We start from the raw sequence: 23845 nt of genomic DNA, 5'->3' as shown, positions 1-23845 counted from the left end.
TACTTGGGGGATACCTCCTAAAATATTTGATTTGCATAGGCTATACTAGCTATTTGAACTATATACACATTCAGAAACTGTTAATAACCTGTTCAATAAATGCATGCAGGAAAGTAGCCTACTCTGTTGTGAAGGACACATACTGCCACTGAGTGGCTATAATATGTAACCACAGGCAAACTTTTCACAGAGTAAGCCTGGCTCTGACCAATCAGTGCCTTGGACCGAATCCTAACCTGGAACTGAAATGTGTAAGTAAAATGTTTGGATAAATCTCCCACTGACATCAAGCCATGATTAATGCAAGTCAGAATTGTGTGGTGGACAGATCTCAAGTGAGGATTGGTCTCTGTGTTTATTAGAATGCCTATATCAGTGTTTCCCAACTCCGGTCCTCCAGTACCCCCAACAGCACACATTTTTGTTGTAGACCCAGACAAAAACACCTGATTGAACTTGTCAAGGGCTTGATGAATAGTTAACAAGTAGAATCAGGTGTGCTTGTTCAGGGCCTCAACAACAATCTGTACTGTCGGGAGTACTGGAGGACTGGAGTTGGGAAACACTGATCTAGAGCGCGTTTGTACATTCACTCTGGCTATCTACTCAGAATTTCAGAGCACTCTTGTCTGAATGTGCCAAAGCGCAGAATAATTGATGAATTTACTAACGCTCAACGCCTGTTGAATATGGCCGTGTCAGTAAACATCGGCAAAAAAGCTTAATTCAATTGTTGCCAGCAGCACAGTTACAGTCACCAACGCTCTGGGTAACATGAAAACAGCCTAACCAGCTTTGCTAGGGGCAAGTAAAATGGTAAGAGTGAGGTGTTCTCTCATTTATGCCTGGAAGTAGCTAGCATGCTAGCTAACTTTAGCCTTTGTGTCAGAACGCTCTCGGATCAACCCTACCCCTCGGCCAGAGCGTCCAGTGTGCGCTCTAAACACTCCGAGAGCGAAACACTCAGAATTTATGAATGGACAATCTGACAACGCTCTGAATTTACTAACGCCCAGAGCGTACTCAGAGCGCTCTCTGGCACTATAGAGTGAATTTATGAACGCACACCTATATAGTCATAGCCATAAAGATCATACAATTCAAAACATAACGCTATGGTCATAAGCGATGTGTTACCATAGAGACACAGTTAAGATGACTACACACAATGAGTGATAAAATGAACGCTCAAACCACCATATGTTTTACTGTAACGGATTTGTATTGCTTTAATGTTTTTTTTTCTCCTCAGGAACAGGTAAGCCATGACAGTATAATGCAAATGAAGAAAAAAACACAAGACCCTTCTGTACATCCTAAGTAATACATTCACACACTCATTAAGTCCCGTCTGTACACTGAATTCCTCCACACACCTCCACACAAAAACACATTCCATTTCCATTGGTTAACACTGACTGACAACCGCGGGGTCATGTAGCTTGAAATGTTGAGGACTTAAAAAAAAAAAAAAAAACATACCGGCAAATAAAGAATAAATAAGGAGAATAAATAAATCATGTTACTTTTGAGAGGGCCACGGAGGGCCACAGAGGGTCACAGAGGGCCACGGTTTGGACATCGGGGTGATTATAGCTAGACATAGTAGCTCAAATAAAAGATATTTGAAGAATTGTAGACAACATTTTGCCTTCAACACTGATATTCACATGAAATTATATAAAGTAATTGTTTGCATCTCTGCATCTGTTGTATGGTTGTGGTATTCCATTGGTAAGTGCTTGGTATTTCTAAACGGGTTAACAATAGTCTCAACTCCATTCAGTTGCAATGGAGAGGACGAGAGAGAGAATAGGGAAGTTCATATATAATGGTGGTGTTAGTGGTATGTGGGTCTGCATATTTACTGGCAACAGAAGGAACATTTATGAATTAATTCGGCTTAGCAACACAATTTCCTTGGGAAAAAGCCAAACATGTAGACACCATAGAAGTTATGTGTTTGAATCTTTGGCAAATCATAATGTCGTTATGATGGGGTGCACATTGTTGTTTACATATTGCATTTAAGGTCGGCTTCTAAATTAAATGTCCTCATGCTTCCCTTATAAAAACAGATTTTTTTTTAAAGAACATTTCATATTTTCATAATATGGTAAATCCATATTCAAGAGCTGACCCTAAAACTGGCAACAACATTTGCCATGTAACTGATATTATTCGCTGTATTATGGCAGCGTTTAAGACAAACTTGAACATTATGTTGGTATACCACCCGGACGGTTTTGTCCATGCATTTTTCCTGTAAAAATCATATGCTTTCATCCCATACATGCCTAACCTCAATCTCTGAGAACACGAAGAAGAAGAAACATGACGAGCTAGAACAAACATACATGTACTGAGTAATGTACACCATATATATCCAAAAGCCTTTCAAAATCTCCCGACTTTGAAATCATTAGCCAAAATAAGTATTTTTTTCTCAATCCTTAAGGTAATCTTCTTTATGTAGACTGTACAATATATGTATATATGAGTTATCATGGAGGAACAAAGCAACAAAAATAAATATTTTTTTTAGCTATGTTACCTTTCAAAGTAGTATATCTATATACATTTGATATCAATATCATTTTTCCTTAGCTTATGAAAGAGTGGGTGGTGTGTGTTTGAGAAGCAGGCATTTACACACAGTGTGACAACCTCTAGGTTTGTCTAAAGGTATGTAGATGCGATCTGGTGAGAGGATAAATTCCCTTTTGGTTAAAAATGAAAGACAACCTTGCTTGATACAGTGAAACCCTGCTGCAAGTTGGAACAAGAAAATAAAATAAATATCGCATCTCACCATCGAGTAACTACTTCAACAAAAGGCTGTCTACATGTTCTTTTTTCTTTTTAGGACTCTTTAGTAGAGTCCAAAAATGGTTTATAATATCATGCAGTCTCTAACAAGGCAAACAACCTCTGTTTTCTTGTCTTAGGGTTAAAGTCTTCATAGAACACAGCATAGAATGGCCGTTTTGGTGATGTTGAACGTAGCTTAGAGGGAGGGGGGTGCAGTTGGACTAAAACATGCAGGACAGTGCCTAGGGCCCAGGGCTCGGACCAGTCCCTGGCGTTTGTTTCCAGTGTGTTAAGTAGCAGTGTCTGTGAGCAGCCAGCAGGTGAGGATCAGTCTGAGTCAAGCAGGATTGAGTTCAAACGTGGATAATCGGCACCACCGTGTGGACAGGAGGAGTGACAGCAGTAGATTTACCAGCTACCTTTCCACAGGCCAGAGTAATCCATCTCCCACATCTGAAATCAATCAGTGCGCTCCAGGATCGACTGGTCAAGTCTGGACCTAACATTAGCAATGTGTTTTATGAGAAGGTTGATCTGCTCTGTGAAGTTGAGAACAGTTTATTTTTCTCGCTGTTGAGCCCTTTACAACATACAACAGGCCTGGGAAATGTCCACTCGAGGGTTCACAAATTACTTTAGTGGACCAAGCTTAAAGATCGAGCTAACATGCAAAATGTCTTCTTAAATATTCTTTAGTAAGAAGCCATTGAGGCAAACTATTTTTCTGAAGACAGAATAAAGTTCAAGAAGAAAGCATTCTTTCTGTTTTTGTCTGTTTCATTTCAACAGTCCCATTGTAAAAAAAGAACCAAAAAAAAGAGAACCTACAACGCCTTAAACTGACCATCTAATAATGACATACTTGTTCTGAGTGGTGCTACCTTTGGTAAATCAATCCGAAAACCTGATAAATGTCAGTGTCCTTTTCTCCCACTGATACGTAGTTTAGCACGCAGCTTCTCCACTTGGACTTCCACAGTTACCCTGTGGAAGAAACCATCTTCCTCCACCAGCTCGAGCCACGTTATCACTGTCACCACTCCAGCCACAACTTCCTCTGACGCCATCTTGGATTACCTCCAAGTCCTTCAAACATAAAATCTCGCAGAAGAAAACAAAGAGAACAGAAGAAAATAATGAAACACAATCCAAAATTAAGGAAAAAAAATGGAAGAACAAAAAAATGGCTGCCGGGGGTTGGTTGGTTTCATCGCCTCATGACTTTGGAGACGAAGTTGACGATGGCTGAAGCAGGCTGGTCGGGGTCCAACTCGGCAAACAGGTGGCTGACGTTGTCCGTTGTGCTTCCTTGTTTACGTGCCACGAAACCAAACAGTCTGAAGTTTCAAGAGAAATAAAAGCCTGGTTTGAATATGTAGGAGATGGTTCATGATTTGATGTAGTTATTTATAGGCCTATGTGGACCATGGGACTTATTTGTCCCATCTAGTTAATGACCTATTCTATGTATAATAGAGTGATTTGGGTTGTGAGACTTACTTTGCCGTTCCACCTCCTTCCTTGCTCCACCTGTGAAGGCGAGATGTGACAAATTAATTTTGGACGAACAATCAACAAATCTTCCCTATGTAGGCTACATTTGCACTATTTTCACTACTTTAGCACAGCAGAAATATCTGGTCTCAAACACTTACTTCCTGTCCTGGGGGTCAATGTCACAGTAGGTGACAGTGTTGATTGGGTAGTGCCTTCGGAAGAAGACCCTAGGGCAGGAGAAAACTCAGAGTTAGTGTTGGAAATCTCAGAGTTTGTCACCAAGCTAGCTCAATTCAAGTAAAACAGTTTGACATACTAGTGTAGCACACAGAATCAATGATTGAATACCGACAGATTTCTATGGCTCTGACTGTGGGTGTAGGGTGCTCCTGTTTCCATGGTTACTACTCACTTCCTCTGGCTATCCGTGAGGGTGATGCCCTGGGACGACACTTTGAAGTGGACGGTTGTTGCCGTGGGCAACGGGTTGACGGCCACCGTTTCGCTGATTGCCTTGGCGACGGCCTGAGGACCGGTCAGAGACTCCATGTCCACAGAGCTGATGTAAAGAACATTGCATGCTGGGAGAGAACAAAAAAAATGGTGCATAATCAGTCAGTGTTGAAAATGAAGCAGTGAAGGAGTTCAACTACCAACAATTAGTGCAATCATTTAAACATGTTGTGGATAAGTGTTGAAAAACAGATCGAGGCAACAGCTGGCTGCATATTAGTGGCTCCATATCTTCCCTTTCTTCTCCGATCAGAATGCTCACTCCATGCATTTGTCGGTAGGTAGTGCCATGCTATCTCTACCAAAGAGAAAAGAACACACATCCAATCCAGAAGACAATGTTTCAAACCTCACAACAGCTGCACTGCATAAGACCTAAAGAACAGCGTTATAGAACGCTGTTGGTTGTGACAACTCGTTTGAGTGACAACCATGACAAGCAAAGATGTGACTAAGGCAGGCATGGCATGGTAGTGAGAGGGAAGCTTCTGTGGTGACCATGCAGAGCTGAAATATCAGTCTGGGGAGTGTGGGGACAAGGGGGTTAATAATGCCAAAATAGAACCCAAAAACACAGTGCAGTATTTACCATGGGCCTCCTCGGGGACTTGTTGCTGTGCTACTGCAACATAACAGGGTATCATGAGAGGAGAAACAAAACCGCTGTAGTACATGAAAACTATGTATTTGTGTAACTGCATAGTAATTACATAGGTACTACAGTAGTAAAAGTAAAACAGAATTTGTCCGATTATTATTTGATTGTTGTTATATGTATCTACTGTTGTAATAGAAGGCTTGGAATGGATTGATGATCAAATGAAAGAGAATGGGCTGAATAATGCAGGGTGCAGTTTGTCCTCACCTGCTCCTTGTTTCACCAGCTCGGCCACTGTGTCAGTGGGAGTGTCCAGCTCCAGGGCCTCCTCATTGGGATCTTTGCTGGGGATCATCAGCTTGCAGGGCAGGGCCAGAGGAGTCATCGAGTGTTGGTACACTAGGGCAGACAGACATCCTGCACACACACATGATTAGCAAGTGTACTTACTTGCTGGAGAGCTAATGAACGAGTTCTCTGTTGAATATGCATGTTTGGAACTCACCAAAGTAGGGTTCGTTGGGACAGCCCTTCAGACGCACGCCTTTGGGGCTCGTCTCAATCAGGAAGTGCCTCACCAGCTCGCTTGTGATGTCACCAACTGCCAAAAAACAAAACAGTAAACACATCCTTTAATCAAAGTTCTCTGATCGAAGGTCAGTTTTTGCGTTTTCACTCCTAATGATTAAGCTTGGGTTTCGGGTTAGGGTGATCTGATCCTAGACCTGCGACTAAGATTAAAGATCTACTGTACCTTTCTTGTTGGCCTGGGCGGTGGGAGGTGGGCAGGCCACCTTCATGGCCAGGCCGTAGGCCCCTCTGAAGGAGTGACTGTCCCTGATGACGAAGGCCCCTGGCTCCCTGTCTCTCAGCAGACTGATGGCCTGCTCTCTGGAGATGTCTGGCTTGTACCAGAACTTAGACGTGTCCTGGACAAACTTCACGTTCAGCCTGATGTCTGGACTCTGGTCTGTAGAAGTAGTGACAATGGTCAAAGCAATGAAATAGGGATGATTCTGAGACTTTCATCCATCAAAATAAGCACTGATTGACTGTACAGTTTCTGCTGTGCATGATTGAGTATGACCGCTGACTTGGCTAGATCTGAATAGATTGAATAGTTATAAAGAACATGGCAGAGACTAGGGCTAGATGCTATTTAGGATTGGACCTCCTCTCTCACCGTAGATGGAGAATTTGGAGAGGTCGGGTAGGGTGTGAGAGGTGGACACACTGGGCGTGCTGCCTCCACTGGGTAAGGTGGGTGTGGTGGTCTTCCCATCCACAGTCCCATACGACAGCCCCCCATTGGACCTCTCTCCACTGGGCATCCGCCTCTTCTCTGGAAGCATCGGCTGGGGCGACACTGGGAAGGAGGGCGTGGGTGGTGCCCCCTGTCTGTCATCGGGCGTAGTGTGGCCACTGGCCATCGGGTGGCGCCCCATCAAAGGGCTAGGAGGGACGGCGGTGGTTCTGGAGCCTCTTGCGGGGATCACAGGGCTGCCGGGGACTTGTACCCTATTTCCATTGGGCGGTGTGGGGTGACGAGCCAGACCCGGGCTGGCCTGGTTGGCCAGGCGGCGCTGGAGGGCGGGGCTTGGTGGGGTGTTGGTGGCCACCGTGCGGTGGAGTGTGTTGGGGCTTCCGGGGACGGTGTGGAGGGGGCCCACGACGCTGACCTGGGATCCCTCAGGGGAGTGGGGGCCGTAGGACGGAACGGGGGTGTGCTGGGCGCTCTCCAAGGGGTGGGAGTGGAAGCCGGAGTCAGCCTGGAGCCGAATGGAGGAAGTCATCCTCATGCTGCAGAGAGAGAGAAACACTGAGCTGTAACCTAGGACTATCTTTATTCCTCTTATTTCAAGAGTTTCCCCTGGGTTATCCAAACTCTGTGCCCCAGGAACAGTACAGTACTCACCCGTCTGGGCTGTGGATGGGACTACTGGAAGATATAGGATCATTAAAGGGGTGTCCACCATAACCACGGCCGTCTGTAGTGAAAACACACACACACATATATTATTATTACACTGTTATTGGCAGGCTAAACAGGGAGTCAAAGGGATGCTGTTATGAGGGGGGCCGACAGATGAAACCTGGCGAGGTCATTCCCAAAACGGTGAAAAAAGAAAAGAAACATCCTGAGGGAGACTCAAAGTGGGATTAACACAGATGCAAAGTTGAGAGGTGGAGGCATTAAACAGGCCCACTCAACAGGTTAACAACCAAATATAGATGTGATACCTAACCTTCTGTAACCTTACCTCACACCTTAACAAATTCCTTACTTTAACCTGAACCTTTTCTTCACGTTTCAGAAACTTTGGGACGCATTGGGCACCCAATGAAATTCGAGAAGAGGCAGGATTTAACCACTGATAGCCAATCAAAACAGAATGTTTGCGGTTGCAGCCTGTATAGTGGGACTGTGTTATTCCTCTAGAAGCAAACAACAGAAGGTAGAGCAAAACCGAGACGCCAAAACAAGATCCTCCGCTCAAAACGAGGGGTTTTCAAACATGGCCGAACACAAAGGATTATGGGTACTCTGTGTGACGGGGATGAGAGGTTGATGCCACGTGTTGCCATAGAAACGCCCTTACCTTGCTCCTCATCGCTTACAGATTCCCAGTCTGACAGAACAGAAAGAAGAAGTAGAAGAAGAAAACAGTCGGTGATTGAGGGAGAGGTAAGAAAAAGAGGAGGAGGAAACCGTTGAAAGAGAAGCAAGAGACCAAAGTTTGCAGGTGTGTAGAAGCAATTGGGGGACTAAGAAAACCTAAATGGGAAAAGGTTGTGTGTGTGTGTTTGTGTTCTGACCTGATCCACAATGGATTGTTTGTGTGTGTGTGTAATTGTTTGTGTGTGCGTTTGTGTTTGTGTTTGTGTGTTTGTGTTTGTGTTTGTGTTTGTGTTTGTGTTTGTGTGTGTGTGTGTGTGTGTGTGTGTGTGTGTGTGTGTGTGTGTGTGTGTGTGTGTGTGTGTGTGTGTGTGTGTGTTCTGACCTGATCCACCATGGAGAATGTCTGCTGGATGGTGGGGCTTCAGTCCTAAAGCAGAGAGAGGGGTTTTGGCCAAGCCTGGAGGAGAACGGGCTAGAGAGAGCGAGAGAAACAGAGAGAGAGTGAGAGAAACAGAGAGAGCGAGAGAAACAGAGCGAGAGAGCGAGAGAAACAGAGCGAGAGAGAGGGAGAGCGAGAGAACTGTAAGTGTTAAGCCTACAGAAGATCTGAGCTGCTTCATACAGAATACATAGTGTCAGATCCAAACAACCAACAAACTACAACAACAGGACAACCAGGATGGTGAATGGAGACACAGTACAACATGCCCTGGCCATGCAAGAGTTGGGACATGGCATGCAAAAAGCAGAACACAGAACAGTTCACTGAGGGACTGGTGACACGGCGAGGGAACCAATGGCATCCTGAACAGTACATTTAGTAACTACATAGTAGTACTGTATATCCAAGGAGACAGACACAATGACTACATGCCAGGATTCGGGTCCAATCCATTTTTTTATTCAGTCAATTCATGAAGTGAATTGAAATTCCATCAGTTTGCCAGCGGTGGAAAAGAGTTTGGCTAGGGTTGGCGTGGTGGACTGGACATTGAGCAGTAATCTGAAAATTCCATGCATCCTCCACTTACCAAAGAATCCCACATCAATTCTTTGTCTGTCTGTTTCAAAGATAGTGCCTCCAGAGAGGGCAGGCAGGGGCCAGAGCAGGGGTAGTTGGGCAGGGCAAAGGGGGTAGATGGAGGGGGGTATCTGGGGGCTCAAAGCGGGTCCTTACTTCAACTACAGTGTGGCGGTGACCACTGCAGGAATAGGGAGCCCTAACCCTGGTTGATCCCAAATAAGTCCAAAAGCAGTCTGTCTATTGAAATGATCATGTGTCAAGCATTAAGATAAATACAGATAGATACAGTATTTATCTCTATGGTATCTCTATGGTGCCAAGAAGCAATCTACTGTCTAACCTGACATGATTTATAGGTCATAGGTTAAGTGTTGAAACTACAATACATTATTATCTTCTATCTATTCCTGTGTGGCTCAGTTGGTTGAGCATGTAGCTTGCCAGGGTTGTGGGTTCGACTCCCACAGAGGAACAGTATGAAAAAGTTTAAAGATTTATGCATTCACTACTGTAAGTCGCTCTGGATAAGTGTGCCTGCTAAATTATTAAAATGTCATTTTTCATTTTTATTCCCAGTCTCTCTCATAATTTCTTTCACAGAGGGAATTAGTATTAGTTTACCATTGAATAATCTCTACAAGAGAAAGAAAAGTGTTATTGAATTAATTTAGGAAACCCACCACCACCGATTAGTCTCAATCAAAACACCAACAATTGAAAATTTCAGTAACAGCAGTGACTTTCTCTGGCCCTGTCCAAATAATGTTAGAACGCATCGTTCCTCCAAATAATGTTAGAACGCATCGTTCCTCCCTTATAAGAAGGCAGTAAAGAAGGATGCATCTTAAAAGCATTGGAACTGGGCCCTTATAAGAAGGCAGTAAAGAAGGATGCATCTTAAAAGCATTGGAACTGGGCCCTTATAAGAAGGCAGTAAAGAAGGATGCATCTTAAAAGCATTGGAACTGGGCCCCTTCTACAACCACTTATTGTGCATCACTTTGCAACTGCAAGTATGAAAGATACTACATACTTAACGTTTATTGCAGTCGTATAATTATGATTGACTAACTGTGGCAATGGAGTAAGGTCTACTGGCGCCCTCTGTCTGCAGGGAGGTGAACTTACACATGTTGAAGTAAGGGGTCTGAGGTGAGACAGGGAAGGCAGGGGTCAGGGGGTGGGCCTCACCACCACTGCTGAACATAGGACTGACAGCAGCCCGACCGTCAGCATCATCATCCTCATACGCCTCGCGGTAGCTGTGCATGGGGCCCTGGAAGGAGGGGACACAGTACACACGCAACACACACACACACACACAACACACAACATAACACACGCCCACCCACAGACACAGAAGGAGCCAGAAAATACACCCGGACAAGGACAATACACACATAGAGGTAATGCAAACAGGCACAGACAGAAAGTAACACACAGATACAAATACGGACAGAGATAGCGACACATTACAAACCCACACACACCAACACAAAGTCCACATAGACACACACACACACACACACACACACACACACACACACACACACACACACACACACACAACAGACATGGTTACTCTCACAGTGAAACAATGAACTATTCAATGAATGGAAGAACATTTTAAGCTGATAAAGACTAGAGAGAGAGAGAGCTTGCTGTCTGTGGCTGGATAGGGGTATGTACTCTACCTCTCTGGGTCTTCCTCCAGGGTTGAGGATGTGGAAGTCTGACGAGTGGACAGGGGAACGCACCGGCGCCCCCGTGTGGGCTGGAGGGTCCTCATTGCCACTCTGGTAGTGCCCCTCGCTAGTGGTCCGACGGCGGACGGTCTCCTGAGCCTCCTCCGGGGTCATCCCACGGGAACGCATCCCTGGAACGCCAACAACAGCGTCAGGAATTCCCAAAGGCTTTCCTTCAGTTTCAGGAATGTATTTAGGAAGAACGATAACTTTAGGGTGGATCTAAAATGTGGATCTGGAATTGAGTTTCAGAGTGTATCTACACTGTACATTCCAGGTTTCATACATCATTCCAACCTTAAAATAAGTGATTTGCTTATTTTAAAAGGAATGTTGTCACGAGAGAGAGAGAGAGAGAGACAGAGAGAGAGACAGAGAGAGAGAGAGAGAGACAGAGAGAGACAGAGAGAGAGAGAGGGAGCAAGTGAGAGAGAGAGAGAGAGAGAGAGAGAGAGAGAGAGAGAGAGAGAGAGAGAGAGAGAGAGAGAGAGAGAGAGAGAGAGAGAGGGAGCAAGTGAGAGAGAGCGTGAGAGAGAGAGAGAGAGAGGGAGCAAGTGAGAGAGAGAGAGAGAGAGAAAGTGAGAGAGAGAGAGAGAGAGAGAGAGAGAGAGAGAGAGAGAGAGAGAGAGAGAGAGAGGACAAACCAGAGAAAGAATAAGAGCGATGGCGGTCAGATTGTGGCGTAGTGGAAATGCTTTCGTTGATGCCCTGAATACGAGCGTTGTACTCTGCTCACAGTGGGGGTGGTGGATAGGAGGCAGAGGAGGAGGTGGAGGAGGAGGAGGAAGAGAAGGAGGAGGAAGGAGGTGCAGAGGCAGATGCAATGGCGTGAAGGGTGGTCCAACAGAGCAGAGGAATGGATGGACAGAACAAGAGACAGAAACAGAAAAAGACAGAGAGAAAAAAATAAATAAAGGAAAAGTTTTATTCTGTGAAGTCATTAAACAAACAGAATAAAGATGGAAGTTAAAATGAGATGAGAGAAATTATAGCAGGGATAGAACCAAAATGTGCACTTTCTGGAATCCCCCAGAACCGGATTGAGAAACACTGCTTCACCATACATCAGTGTTATGGCATGTTTCATGTTCTGTGTGGACCCTGGGAAGACTAGCTACTGCTTTCACAACAGCTAATGGGGATCCTAATAAAATACCAGACACCAAATCAACATCTGCAGTAGAAAGACAAAGGCAACTACCAAATAAGCCCACTTGGTGGCATCTGTGAGAACCATACCATACGCTTCCATATGTGGCGGGACGTGAATGTGGAAAATGCATGGTAGCTGAGAACTCAACCAGCATGTCTATTCTTACCACCTTATATCTCATCTCCATGGTGTCCAACTCTCCACTTGCTGTAGGACACAGCTCAGAGCTCACCGTAGCTTTTCAGACTATATCTGTCCTGCACAACGAAGATTTTCTATCTAGCTAGCTCAATGCCATGATGATTCCACCTATTACCAAGGTCAGACAAAGCTGGGGACATGAAACAGTAGCTTCTATTTCCAATATAGAATTAGATGTATTAGAGTACATGTAAACAGTGCACATCACTGAATAAGCCAGTGGTGATAGAATGCCGTTGATATACTGCATTAGACTGTGACTGTGCTTCTTATAGTTCACAGCATGTTCTGGGACAAAGTGTTCGTTGTGAATCTGCAGCGGTGCCTGTAAGGATGACAGTCACAACAAGGTCCTTTGCAACTGTCCCTGCTAACGAATGTTTGGTAACAGTTATAAGGTGTTATGATGCAGTAGTGGCAGGTAGCCTAGTGGTTAGAGCGGTGGGCCAGTAACCGTACGGTTGCTGAATCGAATCCCCGAGCTGACAAGGTAAAACTCTGTCGTTCTGCCCCTGAGCAAAGCAGTTAACCCACTGTTCCCCAGGTGCCGAAGACATGGATGTCGATTAAGACAGCCGCCCCCCCCCCCCCCCCCCCCCCCCCGCCCCCCCCCCCCCCGCCCCCCCCCGCCCCCCCCCCCCCACCTCTCTGATTCAGAGGGGTTGGGTTAAATGCGGGAGACACATTTCAGTTGTACAACTTTCCTAATGCATTATAATACTTGTCATAAGCACATATGACATCATTATAATGTCTTTTTGCTTTTATGTATTGTGACAGCGAATACCTCTGCTTTTGAAAATGACATAATGAAACATGAAATATGAAAATGACAGAAAATTGTGAAACTAAACAGATATATTCAATCTAATCCTCAATCCGGTAGTGACTTACCAGCGATGCGTTGAGCCACCAGGCCCTCCAGATTGAGGTTCTCCTCCTCAGGTTCTGGCTCCTTGAGAAGGGGGGAAGAGTTGGGGAGGGGGGAGGAGGAGGTGCTGTAGCCATGATAGGGAGACCCTCCCTTGCGGTCTGGGGAGTGGGACACCACCGTCCCACCTGGGTACGAGTTCAGGGGCTTCATCTGGAGCTGTCCGAAGGTGGGGGAGGAGTCAGAGGGGTAGAGGGGGGAACCAGGCCCCTGGGCTGGGCGCGTGTGGTAGGGCTCGGGGGGGTGTATTGGAGTGGTGTTGGTGTGGGGCTGGTACGAGGCGGACCTCGGGGGGGCGTACGACAGGGGAGACTCAGCCACAGGACTCTGGACGGGCGACGTTGAAACCCGGCCAGCCGTCGACCTCAGAGGCTGTCCGAAGGCATTGTAGTTAATGTTATAGCCATGGATGGCTGAGTCTGCCTGGTAGGACGGCCTGGCCAGAGATTGGGAGAAGGGGATCTGGGCTGACCCTCCTACACTGTTCTCACCAGAGGGGGCGCTGTAGGACTTGGGCACCTGTCCTGTGTGTGGGTCCAGATCCAGCATCAGCATGTCGAGGGCTTCGATAGACTGCTCTATGTCGTGCTGAGAGGCGGTGGGGGGGAAGTGGGGCAGACTGTGGGTGCTCTGTAAGGGAGGACCGAAGGGGTCGTCTGGCAGACTGTACTGGTGCCATGCGTTCAGCCCCCTCTGGACTGCCTCCCTGCTACTGGTGCTCCTCTCAGGGGCCCTGGGCAGCTTGGGGCCTCCCGGCTCGGGGGTCCCGAAGGACTGGGAACGCTGCATACTCCCGTTCTGGTAACTGTTAGGAGAGTACTCCTCCTCCTGGGGCGAACTGGAGTCCATGATCCGCTCCTGTGCCGACGTAGAAGTCCGTACCCGGTGCACCGGCATCTCCCGTAGCTTCTCTAGGTATGGCCCGTCGTTCTGCCTGTTAATGGGCATCTGTGATTGGTAGTACAGCTCTGCGGGCGTGGCCTGGCCCTCCAATGACGAGAGTGTTCCCAAACTGTCCACGCTGTTACCCTCCTGACTGATGTGCAGCTCGTCGTCCAAGATGTCCGTCTCGCGCTCTTCGGCGGAGGGGGCTGCAATGAGCCGGGTATGCCCGCTGACGTGCACCTGGGCTGGGACAAGGTGGCGTATTCCCCCCCCGGGGCTGGTGGAGGTAGCCAGGTAGGCCTGGCGGTGGAGCATGGGGGCCTCAAGGCCACTCAGAAGCTGGTCCAACTCTCTCTTCTCCTGGGGACTGAGAGGGGGATGACTGGGCGTGTTGTGGTTCTGGTTGGTGTTCACCGCTCCATGCAGCAACAGACTGTGGTCATCGGTGCGATCGGTTTTGACAGATGCTGTCGAGTTCCCAGAGTCGCTGCTGACCGACAGGGCGTGGTCGACCGCGGGCAGGGAGGCGTGGCCCACTACCGGGAGGGTGCGGTCAGAACTTGGGAGGGTGTGGTCAGGGTGTTGGGGGGTGTGGTCTGCGTTCGATAGGGGGTGGTCGAGGACGGGAAGGCCGTTGATTGTGACCACTCCATCGAGGGACTCTTTCTTGTGGACTCGGGCATACAGGCTGCCGTCGAGGGGGCCTTGGGTGTGAACAACGTCTGAAAGAGAGAAGAAGAATACATGCTATAAATAGGTGCGCAAACAAAGAGGAGAAACGAACACATTTCTGATTTTGAAATCTCCTCACAAATGACCCAACATCACAGTCACTTTCACACCACAGGGACTTGTGCCCGACTCCAAACTGTTTCCTGAGACTGGACCACGACAGCTAGTCCCCCATGGAAAAGAGAATTCACTCCATCCCCCAAGGAGACACAACTTAATGGTAGCTTAAGTCAACACAGCATATTCTTAGTGTTGAGTGCATATATGTATATACATACACATCCAGGCCTTTCAGCCCTAAACACATGGCGCCTCCAGCCCACCATAACAGCCCTGGCTCTGGCTCTGGTCTAGTATAAGTACATTAGGGGTCCAAGCATCCCAGTCCAGGACCTGTCATGATGCGTCAGGCAGCACAACCCTACATGGCATGTAGGGACCCCCGCACCACCTTCTGTGGAACATCTCCCAGACACAGTGCATGAACTCGCCATGGCAACGACAGAATTACCACATCAGAATTCCCAGATTCGTCCATATCAGAATCTACAGTATGTGAGAGCACCAGCATTCCTATGTTATATATACACTGTATATCATTTCACATGTCCTGTGTCTATCTATATGAACGCAGCACATTTCATTTGCTGGGCTGATTTTGTCACTGAGTAACTGTTTTTATGCATCGATGTCGTAACAGCATGCTGTGTATAATCCTCAGATGTTCTCCCATGCAGATGGGTTGGTTTCATCACTCTTGATTTAAGGCCAGCATTTCCGCTAATAGCCACCTCTCAACTTTGGCAGGAGTCCCTGGCAACCTCCAGCACCCATTTCCTGGACCAATCACTCCACCAACCAATTCCTCAACATCTGCTCTCACAACAGCTCTAAACTTGAACATGTCTGATGATGAAGGATGGCATAAGATCAAGAGGCATGTTTCAAAAATATGAGGCCCAATTGGAGACCAGAAACTCAGGTTCATATTGATTACAATACCTTGCATCATCTTTGTTCTCCAATAAACGTCTCCAGAATATTTTCAGGACCATATTGACCATGAACACACGCACGCACGCACGCACGCACGCACGCACGCACGCACGCACGCACGCACGCACGCACGCACGCACACACACACCTCTACATCTAAAAAATAGCCTTCTCTTTCAACAGCTGCTTAGAGGAACATGTGATATCTGGTCACCGGGAGCAGCTTCTGATCATCAGCACAGCAGGGTGTTAGTTGGTGGGGGGTTCCACAGTGACACATGGAGAGGAGCTCTGACCACAACTATTTACGAGGCCATGTCAACAACGCTACAGTAGAAAGAGAAGAGAGGGAGAAAGCTACCCTTGCTTACCCACCAGAACACACTGTTCCTTATTTTTGTAGGCAACTTCTAGTGCTCCTGATATTGCCCACAAAATACTTCCCAGTCCAGAACAGTTCGACTGATAACCTACTTCAAGCCAAGTCCAAGTCCTGAATCAACTCCCATGAAAGCTTTTCTTACCTGGAGCTAGATTTCTTCTTTTCCTCCTTCCTTTCTGTGTTTTCTTTCCTTTAGTTAGATTAAATAGAGTAGCCCTTTGCCATCACACTTGGTTTGGTTGAGATGAAGGGGAGAAATCCTTCACTAGGCTATGATTCAAATGATACTGAGTTGGCATAGCCTTCCCCTCCCTCTCTCATTGGTTGGGAGGAGACAGAGATGTGCCACCCTTCACCTATCGATGTTGGGATTGGGTGAGTTGGGGTGGAGCTAGTCCATTCCCTGGGGCGTTGAACTATGAGTTGGGAGCTGTGAGCTGGTCCAGTGGAATCTGTCAGTTCCTTCCTGGCATTGGGAGTTTCCTAAAACTACAACACCCACGCAGCTAACCACCCTGAGCCCTGGCCTGGACCCACTCCTACACAGTGACATCACTCACACTCACACTGGGGTTTCCCTGGCCTCTCTCTCTCTCTAGTAATCTATCTCTATATCTCTCACACAAACACGCACACGTATGCATGCAGGCACGCATGCAGGCACGCACGCACACGGAGAGACAGATCTCTGTTCTGTTAGGAGAGGCAGATCTCTGTTCTGTTAGGAGGGGCAGATCTCTGTTCTGTTAGGAGAGGCAGATCTCTGTTCTGTTAGGAGAGGCAGATCTCTGTTCTGTTGGGTGAGGCAGATCTCTGTTCTGTTGGGTGAGGCAGATCTCTGTTCTGTTAGGAGGGGCAGATCTCTGGAAAAAATAAACTATGATTGGACATGGTGACATTTAACCAAACTCATAAAGTCTAGGGAAGAGAGGGTCGAGAGGGAAAAGCAGTGAAAGAAAGGAAATACATGGGAGGATAACTGAGAAAGAGGGAGAGCTTCCCAAACTGTGGTCCATGACTCACTGGTGGTACATATTTTCTGGTACCAACATAGCCTGTTTGTAATCCTCAAATACACTAATGATTTTAAATATGGTCCGTGAGGGAAATGTATGGGAACCTGTTGTCTATACCCATCAGCACCTTCAAACTGCTCTACAGTGAATTTGAACAACGAGACTTTCTTGTCTCACAAATGACTTATTTAGATTTTTGTCCCGTCTTCACCAAGAAGAGAGGGGCCGAAGGGTTCCACACATTCTCTTCACTCAGAAAGGAAGTGTTTCCAAGTGCCAGGGGAATGACTGGAACTCTGCAGACGAGCGTCACGGGGGCACGACCTTCACATTTACCTCACCCGTGGGCCGTGCGTTAGTACAGGCATCCAGAAGCACACACACACAAACATGACTGATATAAACCTCGATCCCTGGCACACACACAATGCCCATGGTCTCAAAGAGGCTCTTTATACATAGCAGCTTTGTGTGTTATTCACACACACACACATTCCTGTGTGTCTAAGTTGAAAGCAACAGCAGAATTGTGGTGAGCTGGGCTTTCTCTATTATTAAAAACAAAGAATATGTAAAGATGTGTGAGTTTTGATGTATGGGAGAGTTCACCGCCATCATTGGGATACGTTGATGATGGATGTATGTCGTGTATAGAATCAACATATTCCTGCTCAACTGGGTGTGAGCATTGCTGGGGTGGGTTTAAGTATAGATTCACTGGCTTTAAAAAACACAGGGACCATTTTTTAGTGTAGTAAGTCGTTGCTGATCCACCATAAAGCTTCTTAGTGTGCTAGCCAGGAGATAGCTGTGGCTTTGAAACAAAGCTTCTTAGTATGCTAGCCAGGCGATAGCTGTGGCTTTGAAACAAAGCTTCTTAGTATGCTAGCCAGGAGATAGCTGTGGCTTTGAAACAAAGCTTCTTAGTGTGCTAGCCAGGCGATAGCTGTGGTTTTGAAACAAAGCTTCTTAGTGTGCTAGCCAGGCGATAGCTGTGGCTTTGAAACAAAGCTTCTTAGTGTGCTAGCCAGGCGATAGCTGTGGCTTTGAAACAAAGCTTCTTAGTGTGCTAGCCAGGCGATAGCTGTGGTTTTGAAACAAAGCTTCTTAGTGTGCTAGCCAGGCGATAGCTGTGGTTTTGAAACAAAGCTTCTTAGTGTGCTAGCCAGGCGATAGCTGTGGCTTTGAAACAAAGCTTCTTAGTGTGCTAGCCAGGCGATAGCTGTGGTTTTGAAACAAAGCTTCTTAGTGTGCTAGCCAGGCGATAGCTGTGGTTTTGAAACAAAGCTTCTTAGTATGCTAGCCAGGCGATAGCTGTGGCTTTGAAACAAAGCTTCTTAGTGTGCTAGCCAGGCGATAGCTGTGGTTTTGAAACAAAGCTTCTTAGTGTGCTAGCCAGGCGATAGCTGTGGCTTTGAAACAAAGCTTCTTAGTATGCTAGCCAGGAGATAGCTGTGGTTTTGAAACAAAGCTTCTTAGTGTGCTAGCCAGGCGATAGCTGTGGTTTTGAAACAAAGCTTCTTAGTATGCTAGCCAGGCGATAGCTGTGGTTTTGAAACAAAGCTTCTTAGTGTGCTAGCCAGGCGATAGCTGTGGTTTTGAAACAAAGCTTCTTAGTATGCTAGCCAGGAGATAGCTGTGGTTTTGAAACAAAGCTTCTTAGTGTGCTAGCCAGGCGATAGCTGTGGTTTTGAAACAAAGCTTCTTAGTATGCTAGCCAGGCGATAGCTGTGGTTTTGAAACAAAGCTTCTTAGTATGCTAGCCAGGCGATAGCTGTGGTTTTGAAACAAAGCTTCTTAGTATGCTAGCCAGGCGATAGCTGTGGTTTTGAAACAAAGCTTCTTAGTGTGCTAGCCAGGAGATAGCTGTGGTTTTGAAACAAAGCTTCTTAGTGTGCTAGCCAGGCGATAGCTGTGGCTTTGAAACAAAGCTTCTTAGTGTGCTAGCCAGGCGATAGCTGTGGCTTTGAAACAAAGCTTCTTAGTGTGCTAGCCAGGCGATAGCTGTGGTTTTGAAACAAAGCTTCTTAGTGTGCTAGCCAGGAGATAGCTGTGGTTTTGAAACAAAGCTTCTTAGTGTGCTAGCCAGGCGATAGCTGTGGTTTTGAAACAAAGCTTCTTAGTGTGCTAGCCAGGCGATAGCTGTGGTTTTGAAACAAAGCTTCTTAGTATGCTAGCCAGGCGATAGCTGTGGTTTTGAAACAAAGCTTCTTAGTATGCTAGCCAGGAGATAGCTGTGGTTTTGAAACAAAGCTTCTTAGTACGCTAGCCAGGCGATAGCTGTGGTTTTGAAACAAAGCTTCTTAGTGTGCTAGCCAGGCGATAGCTGTGGCTTTGAAACAAAGCTTCTTAGTGTGCTAGCCAGGCGATAGCTGTGGTTTTGAAACAAAGCTTCTTAGTGTGCTAGCCAGGCGATAGCTGTGGTTTTGAAACAAAGCTTCTTAGTGTGCTAGCCAGGCGATAGCTGTGGCTTTGAAACAAAGCTTCTTAGTGTGCTAGCCAGGCGATAGCTGTGGTTTTGAAACAAAGCTTCTTAGTGTGCTAGCCAGGCGATAGCTGTGGTTTTGAAACAAAGCTTCTTAGTATGCTAGCCAGGCGATAGCTGTGGCTTTGAAACAAAGCTTCTTAGTGTGCTAGCCAGGCGATAGCTGTGGTTTTGAAACAAAGCTTCTTAGTGTGCTAGCCAGGCGATAGCTGTGGCTTTGAAACAAAGCTTCTTAGTATGCTAGCCAGGAGATAGCTGTGGTTTTGAAACAAAGCTTCTTAGTGTGCTAGCCAGGCGATAGCTGTGGTTTTGAAACAAAGCTTCTTAGTATGCTAGCCAGGCGATAGCTGTGGTTTTGAAACAAAGCTTCTTAGTGTGCTAGCCAGGCGATAGCTGTGGTTTTGAAACAAAGCTTCTTAGTATGCTAGCCAGGAGATAGCTGTGGTTTTGAAACAAAGCTTCTTAGTGTGCTAGCCAGGCGATAGCTGTGGTTTTGAAACAAAGCTTCTTAGTATGCTAGCCAGGCGATAGCTGTGGTTTTGAAACAAAGCTTCTTAGTATGCTAGCCAGGCGATAGCTGTGGTTTTGAAACAAAGCTTCTTAGTATGCTAGCCAGGCGATAGCTGTGGTTTTGAAACAAAGCTTCTTAGTGTGCTAGCCAGGCGATAGCTGTGGTTTTGAAACAAAGCTTCTTAGTATGCTAGCCAGGAGATAGCTGTGGTTTTGAAACAAAGCTTCTTAGTGTGCTAGCCAGGCGATAGCTGTGGCTTTGAAACAAAGCTTCTTAGTATGCTAGCCAGGCGATAGCTGTGGTTTTGAAACAAAGCTTCTTAGTGTGCTAGCCAGGCGATAGCTGTGGTTTTGAAACAAAGCTTCTTAGTATGCTAGCCAGGCGATAGCTGTGGTTTTGAAACAAAGCTTCTTAGTATGCTAGCCAGGCGATAGCTGTGGTTTTGAAACAAAGCTTCTTAGTATGCTAGCCAGGCGATAGCTGTGGTTTTGAAACAAAGACCACGCCATAAATCTCTTCCAACATGAATCTGACCGGCAGGAATAGCTAGTTAGGGTAGTCAGCTAAAGTAGATGCCATTCCCCTAAGACTACACTGAGATGAGGTACACTGTTTGTCCATTAGCTGAATTTAGGCCTGCAGTTACTATCAGTGACGAGACAGACATTTCTTCTGAGTGGGTCACAAATAGGACAGAGTTGATAGGACAGAGTTGACAGGACAGAGTTGACAGGACAGAGTTGACAGGAAAGAGTTGACAGGACAGAGTTGACAGGACAGAGTTGATAGGACAGAGTTGACAGGACAGAGTTGACAGGAAAGAGTTGACAGGACAGAGTTGACAGGACAGAGTTGATAGGACAGAGTTGACAGGACAGAGTTGACAGGACAGAGTTGATAGGACAGAGTTGACAGGACAGAGTTGATAGGACAGAGTTGACAGGACAGAGTTGACAGGACAGAGTTGATAGGACAGAGTTGACAGGACAGAGTTGACAGGACAGAGTTGACAGGACAGAGTTGACAGGACAGAGTTGATAGGACAGAGTTGACAGGACAGAGTTGACAGGACAGAGTTGACAGGACAGAGTTGACAGGACAGAGTTGATAGGACAGAGTTGATAGGACAGAGTTGATAGGACAGAGTTGACAGGACAGAGTTGACAGGACAGAGTTGACAGGACAGAGTTGATAGGACAGAGTTGACAGGACAGAGTTGACAGGACAGAGTTGACAGGACAGAGTTGACAGGACAGAGTTGATAGGACAGAGTTGACAGGACAGAGTTGACAGGACAGAGTTGACAGGACAGAGTTGATAGGACAGAGTTGACAGGACAGAGTTGACAGGACAGAGTTGACAGGACAGAGTTAACAGGCTCACATATAGACATAGTTTGGGGCTAACCTGAGAGATGGACATCATTAGCCTTCCATTCATGTATCATTCAATTGACTTAGCCAATGGTTCCTCAGAGGCCTTGTGGAGTGCGAGGCTCGTAAGACACGGGCACGCACACACATACAGTACCTTCGGAAAGTATTCACACCCCTTGACTTTTTCCACATTTTGTTCCGTTACAGCCTTATTCTAAAATGGATTCAATATTATTTCCCCTAAAAAACGGTGAAAACCGTTTTTTAGACATTTTTGCCAATTTATAAAAAATGTAAAACAGAAATACCTTATTTACATAAGTGTTCAGACCCTTTGCTATGAAACTCGAAATTGAGCTCAGGCGCATCCTGTTTCCATTGACCATTTTTGAGATGTTTCTACAACTTGATTGGAGTCCACTTGTGGGAAATTCAATTGATTGGACATGATTTGGAAAGGCACACACATGTCTATATAAGGTCCCACAGTTGACAGTGCATGTCAAAAACCAAGCCATGAGGTCAAAGGAATTGTCTGTAGAGCTATGATACATATTGTGCCGAGGCACAGATCTAGGGAAGGGTACCAAAAAATTTCTGCAGCATTGAAGGTCCCCAAGAACATAGTGGCCTCCATCATTCTTAAATAGAAGTAGTTTGGACACACCAAGACTGAGCATTCAGGGGAGAAGCGCCTTGGTCAGGGAGATGACCAAGAACCCGATGGTCACTCTGACAGAGCTCCAGAGTTCCTCTGTGGAGATGGGAGAACCTTCCAGAAAAATCATATCTGCAGCACTCCACCAATCGGGCCTTTATGGTAGAGTGGCCAGGTGGAAGCCACTCCTCAGTAAAAAGCACATGACAGCCCGCTTGGAATTTTCCAAAAGGCACCTAAAGACTCTCAGGCCATGAGAAACAAGATTCTCTGGTCTGATGAAACCAAGATCAAACTCTTTGGCCTGAATGCCAAGCATCACGTCTGGAGGAAACCTGGCACCATCCTTACAGTGAAGCATGGTGGTGGCAGCATCATGCTGTGGGAATGTTTTTCAGTGGCAGGGACTGGGAGAGTAGTCAGGTTCAAGGCAAAGATGAACAGAGCAAAGTACAGAGAGATCCTTGATGAAAACCTGCTCAAGAGCGCTCAGGACCTCAGTCTGGGGCACAGGTTCACGTTCCAACAGGACAACGACCCTAAGCACACAGCCAAGACAACGCAGGAGTGGCTTTGGGACAAGTCTCTGAATGCCCTTGAGTGGCCCAGCCAGAACCCGGACTTGAACCCAATCGAACATCTCTGGAGAGACCTGAACATCTCTACAGCGACGCTCCACATCCAACCTGACAGAGCTTGAGAGGATCTGCAGAGAGGAATGGGAGAAACTTCCCAAATACAGGTGTGCCAAGCTTGTAGCTTCCTACCTAAGAAGAGGCTGTAATCGCTGCCCAAGGTGCTTCAACAAAGTACTAAGTAAAGGGTCTGAATGCTTATGTAAATGTGATTTTTCAGTTTTGCAAACATTTCTAAAAACCTGTTTTTGCTTTGTCATTATGGGGTATTGTGATGTCATTATGGAGTATTGTGATGTCATTATGGGGTATTGTGTGTGTAGATTGATGAGGGAAAAACACAATTGAATCAATTTCAGAATAAGTCTGTAATGTAACAAAATGTTGAAAAAGTCAAGTGGTTTGAGAACTTTCCGAATACACTTTATACACACACACGTATTCCCCCCCCCCCCCGACACACACTCTCTCCCCTGACACACAAACAGCACCTGCCTTTTCCTCTTTTTCTCCCATGGTGACGTGTTCCGCTGTGAAAGCATGTGTAAGCACGATGCCACAGTGTGTCTCATTCACACATGACCCGTTGGGAAGCCATTAACGTGCCATTAAAACAGCCCGGCTCATAACACCTGTGGCCTAATGGTTTATTTCAAAGAGACAATGCTTCACAGCTACTGTTATTACCGTATCAAATGTGCTACTCACATCAGCTACTTCATGGAACAATCGCTTTACTGTTTACATAGATTTCCCTTCAAACACATGTAATAATGATCCCAGAATAATTGTTGAGTATAGAATGTTGTGCTATTATATTGAGGCAGTTAAGTGCCAGCCTAGCAAAAATACATCTGTTGTAGTTTTTTCATTTATGCACAACTATCTCCTGTGGTCAGATTCTATGTGTACTGTAGACCGACGGTTAATCACACAGCTGACCAAATTATACAAGATTTTACTTCTGGGTTAACTGAGATTAATGCACAACCAGTGTCCCCAAATGATTTGCCTCAGAGTCTAGTCACTCAGGTCTATATGTTAATACCCAGGAAACACAAACTAGCTGTATATCG

The 23845-nt window shown here is 46.3% G+C and overlaps 1 protein-coding gene across 4 annotated transcripts in view; it reads right to left on the bottom strand.

The window, feature by feature from the left end:
- Positions 1-1201: 1201 nt before the first annotated feature.
- LOC120036741 (tensin-like) overlaps positions 1202-23845 on the bottom strand; it is a 63927-nt gene continuing 41283 nt past the window's right edge. For 2 of the 4 annotated variants that reach the window (XM_038983118.1, XM_038983115.1), the window contains exons 15-28: positions 13057-14700; positions 10758-10939; positions 10192-10339; positions 8422-8511; positions 7335-7407; positions 6603-7219; positions 6174-6389; positions 5925-6020; positions 5687-5836; positions 5411-5443; positions 4721-4889; positions 4467-4535; positions 4312-4341; positions 1202-4148 (exon numbers count right to left, since the gene is read on the bottom strand). In XM_038983118.1, coding sequence (XP_038839046.1) covers positions 4019-4148; positions 4312-4341; positions 4467-4535; positions 4721-4889; positions 5411-5443; positions 5687-5836; positions 5925-6020; positions 6174-6389; positions 6603-7219; positions 7335-7407; positions 8422-8511; positions 10192-10339; positions 10758-10939; positions 13057-14700 — 3647 coding nt within the window. In that variant the 3' untranslated portion in view covers positions 1202-4018. The remainder of the gene's footprint in view (positions 4149-4311; positions 4342-4466; positions 4536-4720; positions 4890-5410; positions 5444-5686; positions 5837-5924; positions 6021-6173; positions 6390-6602; positions 7220-7334; positions 7408-8421; positions 8512-10191; positions 10340-10757; positions 10940-13056; positions 14701-23845) is intronic. The other 2 variants (XM_038983116.1, XM_038983117.1) reach the window with 2 other exon arrangements.

This window comes from Salvelinus namaycush, unplaced genomic scaffold (genome assembly GCF_016432855.1).
Source record: "Salvelinus namaycush isolate Seneca unplaced genomic scaffold, SaNama_1.0 Scaffold146, whole genome shotgun sequence".
Taxonomy (NCBI): domain Eukaryota; kingdom Metazoa; phylum Chordata; class Actinopteri; order Salmoniformes; family Salmonidae; genus Salvelinus; species Salvelinus namaycush.
The sequence above is the reverse complement of the archived record's forward strand: the minus strand, read 5'-3'. Positions and strand labels throughout refer to the sequence as shown.